The sequence below is a fragment of the Mus pahari genome, chromosome 11 (genome assembly GCF_900095145.1).
Source record: "Mus pahari chromosome 11, PAHARI_EIJ_v1.1, whole genome shotgun sequence".
Classification (NCBI taxonomy): Eukaryota; Metazoa; Chordata; class Mammalia; order Rodentia; family Muridae; genus Mus; species Mus pahari.
Genome location: NC_034600.1, coordinates 75,848,909 through 75,859,187, shown reverse-complemented (window position 1 = coordinate 75,859,187; position 10,279 = coordinate 75,848,909). Strand labels below are relative to the sequence as shown.

General features: G+C 46.2%; 1 protein-coding gene across 1 annotated transcript in view; it reads right to left on the bottom strand.

Moving 5' to 3' along the window:
* Nucleotides 1-2,278: 2,278 nt before the first annotated feature.
* Nucleotides 2,279-10,279, bottom strand: part of Cmbl (carboxymethylenebutenolidase homolog) — a 17,442-nt gene continuing 9,441 nt past the window's right edge. The window contains exons 2-6 of the mRNA XM_021208806.2: nt 9,746-9,979; nt 7,780-7,887; nt 6,200-6,342; nt 3,969-4,060; nt 2,279-2,718 (exon numbers count right to left, since the gene is read on the bottom strand). Of these exons, the coding sequence (XP_021064465.1) occupies nt 2,539-2,718; nt 3,969-4,060; nt 6,200-6,342; nt 7,780-7,887; nt 9,746-9,960 (738 nt within the window). The 5' untranslated portion in view covers nt 9,961-9,979 and the 3' untranslated portion in view covers nt 2,279-2,538. The remainder of the gene's footprint in view (nt 2,719-3,968; nt 4,061-6,199; nt 6,343-7,779; nt 7,888-9,745; nt 9,980-10,279) is intronic.

Below are 10,279 nucleotides of genomic sequence, written 5' to 3'. Positions count from 1 at the left end.
CCCCATGGCCCTTTCAGAAAATAGTGGCATGAATCCCATTCAGACCATGACTGAAGTTCGAGCCAGACAAGTGAAGGAGTCTAACCCTGCCCTCGGGATTGACTGTTTGCACAAGGGCAGTAACGGTGAGTTGCTTGTTGGGGCTCTAGGAGCAGAGCAGGTTCCGTCCACTTGGAAGATGAGTGGTACATGCTGCAAGACTGTCCTTAGGGAGGTCTTTAGTGCACTGTGACAGGTCCATTCTGGGTCTTAGTGTCTGAGCTGACTGCTGTGGGACTTAGTCTTAGCAACACAACTCAGTTTAATCACAGTATGGGTGCCTGTTGATGCCATTCAAAGTGGATTCTGTTCACAGCTTGCCACCTAGCTGTTGCCCCGTAGCGGCAGAGTGTTTGGAAAACTTTAACTCTGTAGCCACTTGCAGTCCTACTCTTGGAAGGTGGCATTGAACTGTCTACTGATTTCACTCCTGTTCCTCTGGGTGCTTTGGGGTGTCATGTCACTGTCTAGCCTCCTTGTAGTCATGAGCTCTACCATGTTCCCACTAACAACATGTCTTCTCAGTACTTAGGAAATCTACCTGAAAATGACATAGGGCATTGTGGCCGGTTTACTGCTACAGCTCTAGGGGGTTTAGTTTAGGGTTTTATTTGCTAAGATTTATTTTATGTGAGTGTTTTGTCTGCATGCATTGAAGTGTATACTATGTGTTTGTCTGTGTCCTTGGAGGCCAGAAGAGTACATTGGATCCAGGGAGTTAACTGGATGAATGTAAGCTGTCATTTAGGTGCTAGGAACTCAGGCTCTCTGGACCAGTGGGTCATCTCCAGCCCCTCTTTTATAGATAATTACATGCTTACTTCATTGTTTGACACTTTGTTATGTGATGTATTGTGAATACTCTTCCCCTCACATCCTGGTCCTTCCCTGTAAGTTCATCTTCCACATTTCTGTCTTTTGTTGTGTTTGATGAACTGCTGAGTTTAGCCAGGACTATTTCTATGACCATAGGTTGGAGCCTGGTTGCTTCAACCATATGCACAACTGAAGACAGATGACCCAGAATCCACCAGGGGCGAATAGTTTAACAGGGAGAGGTGGGGCCCTGTAAGCCACTCTCTGCCAATGACTGATTAATGGCACAGACTTAAACCATTTCTGTCTTTGAAATGGAATTCTACTCTGTTTCCCAGGCTGGCCCCTCAGCTCCACCTTGGCCTCCCCAGTAGCCGAGAGCACAGACTGGCATGCTGCAGTGGTTTCCTAAGCTTTGCCATGGCGACACAGGTCGATAAGTACATTTGTGTGCTCCTGGACTGAGTGCTGTGTTGTTTTTCAGATATGCAGTATCAGCATGTCATAGAGACCCTGATTGGCAAAAGGCAGCAGATCTCTCTCGCCACACAAATGGTTAGGATGATTCTGAAGATTGATGACATCCGCAAGCCTGGAGAATCGGAAGAGTAAGCTGTACCATTTACCACTGTGACTAAATAAAGGGTGTGTCTGTCGGTCATGCTTCGTCTGCAGTTACTGCTGGTCCTCTCACAGCTGTAGATGCTGGAATAAAAGCAGCTGTCTGGTAACTGCTTCCACTTATTCAGAGCTTGATGGAGGATTTGATCTCACAGTTTCTGCACTCATGGGATATCTTTCTGCATTCCTCATCCGCAGAACTGTAATGAAGTAGAACACAACACTACAGATACTTTTTTAGCACCTCAGGTGTCTTGGTGTCTAGTTTACTTCACAGTTGACAGTACACCAGTACCTGCTTGGCTGATGGAACCAATGCTAGAGACTGAATCCTCTTGTTCCTCCCAAGTTGCTGGACAGTGGCCAAGTTAGCTCAGGTGCCAGTCAGAACTGGCTTGGACGGTTCTGTGCTTTGGGCATATGCTCAGAGGGCAGTTGAAGCATAGGTACCTTTTTGGCTGGATGTCATAATTTGAGCCTTCCTTGGAGGTCAAAGCCCATGCAGCCTAGCAATTACCTGTCTCGGTGGATCCCATGAAAAGTAGAACTTCGCTGATTAAGTCCGGAGGCCCTTCCTTGCAGTGCAGTCTGCTCCACCTCCACCAGTTTGATGGACACAGCAGGATGATAGTCTTAACATTTTCTGTTCTCCAGGGTGCTTCAGGGTGGGGGTTGCCACCAAGCCCCCGTAACCCATGATTCCTCAGACCCATGTGGTGGAAAGATGGCCACAAGTTAAACTCTGACCTCCACAAAGGCATGTAGGCACATACAAGTGTTTAAAAGTGAAGCTACACATTGACAGGTTTTAAAAATCACTTTATTAGGTTGAAAGTCAACACTGCTCATTAGGGGAGGTTCAGTATACATAGTGACAACTGATCTTCCTGGTTTTGTACATTTTAACACTTGAATTACCAATGTAAGGCCATATCTGAGAATCTAGCTGGTCCCTGAATTGCCCCGGGTTCCCCTAATAATTAGTTATGCTATCATGGATATTAAGAGATGGTTAATTATTCAGGCAAATTTGGGCAGCAGTTGCCTTGTGCTTGAGCGCTGTTAGACATACTTGTTCAGCCATTCGATGAGGTTCCTCCTCGCCTCCTCAATGTAGGGCTTGTCGGCAGGGGAGCAGTTTTCTCTCTTCCGATGCACAAAGCCATGAGTTTGCCCAGAAAATGTTTTAACTTGGTAATTAACTATGCAGTGTTCTTTAAGCTTCTGGGTCAGTGTAGAAACCTAATATGGGAGGGGTTGATACATAAAAATGTGAGGGTGATGTGACCTTAACCCTCCAGTAGCATCTTTCAGTCCTTTCTGGGATTTTGGTCTCTACAAAGCCCTAGGTGTCCTGGAATTTACTCAATATGTAAACTGGGCTGGCTTCCTACTTTTCCCTCTCAAGTGCTGGGATTAATGGCGTGCACCACCGTACTGAGAAGGGGTCCTATTGCAATAGTTAACAGTGAATAGGCTCCACAGCCATTGATTGAGTTGTCTTTAACAGTTCCTGGCCACTTTGAGGAGTTGCAGAGCAGCATAATGACTCCTCCATACCAGTCCTAGAGGCTCTTGTCTTTACACTGGAGCTGAGGCCCAACATCCACTGTAGGTCAGAATTGCACCAGTGGTGGTGGTGTACATTTTTAACCCCGGCAGTTAAAAGGCAGATCTCTGAGGCCAGCATGGTCTGCATAATGAGATCCTTGTCTGAAAAGAGCACATTCTTGGCATTGGTGAAGCTTCGATCCTTAGCAGCACAGGGCGGGGTAGGCATTCAATACAACTGCCCTACTGATCATCCTAGCTTAGCCAAGCGTTGAGACCATTGCTCATTTCTCTAGTAACTATGGGGCTACTGGGGAGATGCACTTTGCCCCAGCTATCAACCGGTGACCATACACATGGGTGACTAGACCAGAAAAGGATCCAAATTCAAACTTGGCCTGCTGTTGTGTGTTACTATTATACATAGTAAAGCAAACCAAATGATAGTTTAGGACTATTGCAAGTTATTTGTATTGAGACCTTAGTTAAGACTTATTGACAAATGGCCACTTTTAACTTAGACTTTTTCCTAACCAACTTCCTGTGTTAATAAATCCATCTCAGGCTATGGTAACTGGTGGATTACCATGGAAACAATTCGCGGGGACAGGCTGTATCAGGAACACATCCTTCAGCTGTCATCCTGAACAGATTCATTTGGGGCATAAGTTCCATCAGTAAATGTTCATCATTAGAAAACTAATAAACTAGTTCTTAAAAACTTTCTCTGCTGGGCAGTGGTGGCGCATGCCTGTAATTCCAGCCTTTGGGAGGCAGAAGCAGGCGGATTTCTGAGTTTTAGGCCAGCCTGGTCTACAGAGTTGAGTTCCAGGACTGCACAGAGAAACCCTGTCTCGAAAAAAAGAAAAAAAAAAAAAAAACTTTCTCCAAACATGTCATGCTATGCAATTAGATATGCAAATGAAAGGCTGCCTGCTCACCTGCTCAAGTGGAATCACCACATCATTTTCTGCAAAAATGAACAACGTTGGGTTCTTCAAATTATAAACATCTTCAGAATCTCTGATGATACCTAGAAAGAGTTGAGGGACATTGACTTCTGCAGAAAGCTGCCTGGATTCGGTTTTGCAAAGTAGACCATGTGGTTAGAGACTGCTTCCACATGTTGGGGGTGCATGCTTTCTTGTGCATGTCCACATGGGGTCTAGTGCACATGTGTCTGAGTGTGGAGGCCAGGTGTCTTAAGTCACTTCATTTTCACCATAGGATCTCATTGAGCCTAGAGTTCAGGGACTTCTGCAGACTGGCTGGCCAGGGAACTCGAGGAACCCACCTGTCTCCACCTGCCCAGGCCTGGGGTGGCATATGTGCAAAACCTAACCCCTCTCACCCCTGCAGATTTTTATGCAGATGCTAGGGATCTGAATGCAGGTCTCCATGGATATGTGGCCTTAGCCATCTCCCCAGATGTGTGTTATTTTTAGCAAGCCCATGGAAGCCTGGCCGATGAGATTCTGAGGAAGTGCAACTGATTTAGCCAGATCTTTCTACTCTGCATCCTGTTCAGCAGAAACCAGGCCAATAAACTTGATGCTGCTCTCTCCTGAGATGGCTTTATACATCGGGTCATTTTTCAAACCACCACTCTGGAACTTTCTACATGGACCCCACATGTTTCAGTAAACCAGACAGTTTTATAAGAAGTGTGGGCACACATACACATGATCGATGATTTTAAAAGATGAGAAGAAATACTTTTTCCTTGCTTCCTGCCTCTGAGAGCAGAGCTAAGTAACACAGGAGGGTGTCTCTTCTCCCTGTGACTCCTCTCCAGAAGACAGCTGTAGAAAGGGTATCAGTGCTCCCTGCACAACTCTTGACAACGCCTATTATCTATTTTCTATCTATCTATTATCTATCTGATAATAGATAGGTCTAGGCATTCAGTGGATGTCTTTTGCCCAAGTCCTGCCATAACCTGCCACACACATGCACAGCAGCAGCCAGAAGGTGGCGCTAGAAAGGCGTGCATCCAGGACCACCTTTTAATTCACCCATAGACACCATTGGCCTGACAACTGGCTGGCCTCCTACTAGTGATTTACTGCATTTGTTTTGTTGTGTGAGATTAGCTCTCACTATGTAGCTCATGCTGGCCCAACCTTTTCAGTTCTGCTTCAGCCTCCCAAGTACTCGGGCTACAAGTGAGTGTACCATGCCTTACTTTATTTCCTTTCGTGTAAGACAATATTTTGTTTTTGTTTTTCCTTAGTGCTAATAGAAGATAAAATACCATGTCCAGGAGTTCAAGCACCACATAAAAACAGCTTGTGAATGTGTAACTTTGAATTAGCGGTCAACTTTCCTATATTTGTTTTTGACATATTTTAGTCTGGATGCTTTCGAATTGTACATTCAGTGTGCTGTTTCTGTCAACAGATAAAGGGTTCTTATCTCATAGTTACAACAACTTTGTTTCCTGTTGGCTAAAATGTAAATGTTGGGGCTGAAGCAGGTAGGAGCACTGGCTCCTCTTCCAGAGGGCACAGATTCAATTCCCAGCACTCACATGATGACTCACAACCATAGAGGGGATCTGACACCCTCTTCTGGCCTCTTAAGCACCAGACATGCATCCCATACCATTTTTTAAGATCTGCTAATTAAAAAGAAAGTTGCTGTTTGTGATATGCTCTGTGTGTGTGTGTGTGTGCGCGCGCGCGTGAGTGCGTGCACACACATGCATGCACACAGATTTGCTTGTGCACAGGTGCACATACACAATGAGAGGTCAGAAGACAACCTTGGACATGTTCCTAGGGAGCCTTTCCACCTAGATTTTTGAGACAGGATCTAGAACTTACCAAGCAGGCTAGGCAAAGTGACCAGTAAAGCCCAGAATATCACCTGTCCCTTTCTCCTTTAGCATGCGTTCTGGGAACCAAATTCAGCATCTCACACTTGTTTCTTTGTTTTGGTTTGGTTTGGTTTTTTGGTTTGTTTTTGTTTTTATTCTTTGTTTTTAGCATCTCACACTTGCAAGGCAAGAACTATACTAACAGAGCCATCTCCCCAGCTCTATTTTTAGATTCCGAAAACCATGCTAAGCTGGTTTACCTCACGCCATCGGGTTTTGTGTTGCAGTGTGTGGGAGAAGCCTGTCACTCAACCTTCCCCTGCTTTCCCTGAGTAAAATGTGCTGGGCACTTACCATAGACAGACACCCCCGCCCTGACATCCGGGTATGTCATCATCACTTGGTGCACCACAACACCTCCCCAGCAGAAGCCCACAATGCCAATCTTCTGAGCATGACACTGTTGTCTCAGGTACCTCAGGACAGCGTCAACCTCCCTAGAACAGAAAGAGGAAGGCGTTGCAGACAGAGCTGATAGGGCGAACTCTCGGGGTTGCTGGTAACTGGAATGTCTCAGTGAATAGTACTTGATGTCTGTGATTTCTCTGGTGGTGAGAACCAGAATTCCTAGAAAGAGGCTGCGATGTCAAGGCTCACTGACTGCTTAGCCTCAGTGGCTGTAAGGAGTCCGGAATGTTGCAGGTCTGGAGCCCGATCCCAGGGGAGCTAACCTTTAGCCCATTAGCAAACCACTCTTTGCCCCTGTGTGTTGGCTCCAACTCCTGTAATTAGCAGATAAAGTTGAAACTATCACCCTGATAAGTAGGTAAAAGAAAAGAAAAAAAAAAAAAAACTTTGGAATGTATCAATTCAACAAAACTGTATGCTCCTAGGGGCTGGTGAGATGGCTCAATGGGTAAGAGCACCCGACTGCTCTTCTGAAGGTCCAGAGTTCAAATCCCAGCAACCACATGGTTGCTCACAACCATCTGTAACAAGATCTGATGCCCTCTTCTGGAGTGTCTGAAGACAGCTACAGTGTACTTACATATAATAAATAAATAAATCTTAAAAAAAAAAAAAAAAAAAAAACTATGCTCCACCAATCAAAGAGCTAAGAATGCTATCAGATAGCATCTGGGTCTCATGGCTGAGATTACTATGCTGCAACCGCCCAGTTAATGTTTCCACCAATGTCCTTGCAAAGTGTCTTGGTTTTGAATCTATCTTTGTTCTGTTACTATAAACAACAACAGCAACAGCTTCATGACACTGCTCTCATGGTAGGATGTAGAATTGGGGTAAACTAAATCTCTGTGGTTTATACCTGACTAATCAGAAAGGAGAAATCTCCTCATCAGAATGATGCGTTTTCAGGATGGACTACAGAGCCAGTGGGGGTGGGGTGGGGGTGATGCTCTCCAGGTTGCTGGGAGAGAGGCTATGGACCAACGGACTGCCTCACCAACGGGCTGCCTCTGAGGTGAGGGATTTCCTGAGGATGGAGCCAGCATACAGGAAGTAAGGCTGAGCTGTGATAGACAGATGAAAGCTAGGCTGGTTCCCACTTGATCCCAAACTAACTACTTTCTTTGGTTCTATAAATTAATAGCTCTTTTAACTGCTGATCCACTTGGGATAGATGTCCTGTCACTTGCAACCGAGGACTCAGGTGGACACAGGACTTTGAATTCATCACTTCTAAGGAAGTGAGTGGCTATGCTTGCTGGGGCAGTGTGGCAAAGAGCACTGTCAGCCTCCATCCTATAGTGTGCTGGACCAAAACCCTTTCCCATCATGCTGTTGGATGGACTTCATCTAGAGCCAAGTGAAGTAATGGGGGGGGGGGGAAGGAAGGAGCGAGCGAGCAGAGCTCAGCTTGTCTGTTCCCTCCCTGGGCTATGTCAAGCACAAAACCAAACCTGAAAACTTACCGATTGACTTTTCTGGCATCTCTTGATTTCAACCACTCAGGGAAGGTGGACCAGTCACCAGCTGGGTCCCATGGCTCTTGACCCACAAAGAAGTCTGGGACAATAGTTCTGTAAAATATGGGCGTGAATCAACCTTTGAGTCACCTGGACTCAATGTCCTGGTTTATTAGATGCCATGTTGGGTTGCCAATTCTAGGCAGAGGGAAGGGAAGCCTTGGCCACGAAAGCAAACCTTTATTGCAACAGAGGTCATCTGCTGCCGGCCACATTGCCTCAGATTCCACAACTGCAAGTACACAGCTTCCAGCAGCTCCGGTGTGACCCTGCTCTAGCAAGTGAGAGGCCCACCAGCAGGGACACTTCTCAAGAGCTATTCTAGTGCAGAAAGAGGGAAAGCTGGACCTATGGGCAAAGGGTGTGTCCTGTCAAAGGTCCTTCCTGCCTCGATGGACTTGGTTGGTCTTCTCAGCCAGCCCATGACTTTCTTGGTCTTAAACACTGGCTTTGGCCAAAGGGCACCCCTGAGGAATATGAGGGCACAATTGTCACTGTGATCTGCACAAGCTGCCAGGTGGTTGCCTGCCCCAAGAGTAAGGTCCACAGCAGGTTCTAGAACAGGCTACGGGAAGAGTAAACAAGTGAAGGCTAATGCCTGAGGTTGTCCTCTGACCTCTAAATGCTCACAACGGCGAGAACGAACCTTCAATCATACACACATATATATGTCACTGTATACACACATCATATAAAAGATCAAATGATAGCTCACCCAGCGGTAGGCAACTCAGTTTGGAAATCATGGACATCACTAATCCTAGTATCTTTACTCTCAAGCAATCTGAGCCTTGGCAGTGCAGCAGAGGGGCTGGTGCCTTAAAACACAGCCACGGGTAACTCATTACTTTGGGAGACTACAGCCCTAGCTCCATCCACCCCAACTTGACTTTTAGAAGAACAGCATGAACTCCAGTGTGCAGACCTGCCTCTGTCCTCTCAAGACAAGCCCCTCTGCTGCTCAGGGAGGCAGAGCACCAAGGCTGGGCCTGCCAGGCCAGGGTGAGTTCTCAGTACCTTATACTGTAGAGAGAACTTGACAAGTAACTGACCACTTTTATCCCTCACGCTTTAAAAAAAAAAAAAAAAATGTATCTATTTTTATGAATGTTTGTCTGCATATAGAGTGTGTACTACATACATACCTGGTACCTACAGAGGCCAGAAGATGGTGTCAGATCCCCTGTACCTAGTTACAGATAGCTGTGAGCTGTCATGTGTGTGGTCTGAACCAAACCTGGGTTTTCTGCCAAGTCATCAAGTACTTATAACCACTGAGCCATCTCTCCTGCCCCAGGGCTCACATTCTTGACCAGATAGACAGAAGTGTGGACTGTCCAGCCTCAGATGGCTTGAGGGTAAATAAATGAGAACTGTGAACGGGCCAGAGCCCTGGAAGGCCTAGTTATCTTTCTGCTTGTGATATATATCCTCCCTGTACCTAAGGACTCTCCTACGACAACAGGCATTGCCCCGTTCAAGCAGCTGCTTATGGTTCACCCAGAGCAACTGAGAACCTCTGTCTTTGTGCCTTGACTTCCCAATCTGCAATATGAGGACAGTAACATCCATCCCTCCCAGGGCTACTAGAAGGGGAGGGTCCCTGTCCATGCTGGCTATGATAAGTATACTTGGAGGCTTCCCCAGGGAATTAATTGTCCCACTCTCTAGGGCTAGGTACCCTGGGGACCTGATGCCCTGGGATTCTGTTGGGAAGAGTTGGTTGTACAAGGTTAGAGTTAAATTTCAAAGGACAGTTCCTACGTCCCACTGCTGATCAGTGAGATAACAAAATAGATAATGTAAACGATAATGTAACTCAAGCTGGGCTGGGTTTTTGGTTTTGCCTTTCTGAAGCAGACAAAATGGACCACAGAAATCCACATGCATTTAAGCAAAGAGCAGAACTTACGTGTATCCGTTTCCGGCAATCATGTCAGCCATATACCTGGTGTTGGGCAGCTGCCAGCCAAATATATCCTGGACGACAATCACAGCTTTGCCTGCATCCACGGGGGACCGGGTGACATATGCCTTGATGTGCTCAACCTGAACTTCCTGGCCCATGCCACCATACTCTAGTTTGTGACCAATGTCACATGGGCAAGGGTTAGCTTCGTTAGCCATTGGGGTCTTGATGTCAGGGCTACAGAGGGAATGGAATATTCATCACATGCTGAGTGGTTCAGATCTAAGGATAATCTATGCTAAATAAACTATAAATAAACTCAGTGGTGTGAGAGGTAATGTCGATCAAACTGGAAATGTAGATCAGTTGCTAGAGCTACTCACTAGTATGCATAAAGCCTGGAATTAGATCCCTAGGACTTCATAAACCAGGTGTGGTGGTGCACACCTGTAAAATCAATGAAATCAGGCAAGCATAGGGAATAGTTTGGCAACTTAGGACTCCACTTGGGTTGAGCTATGCACACACGTCTCTTCT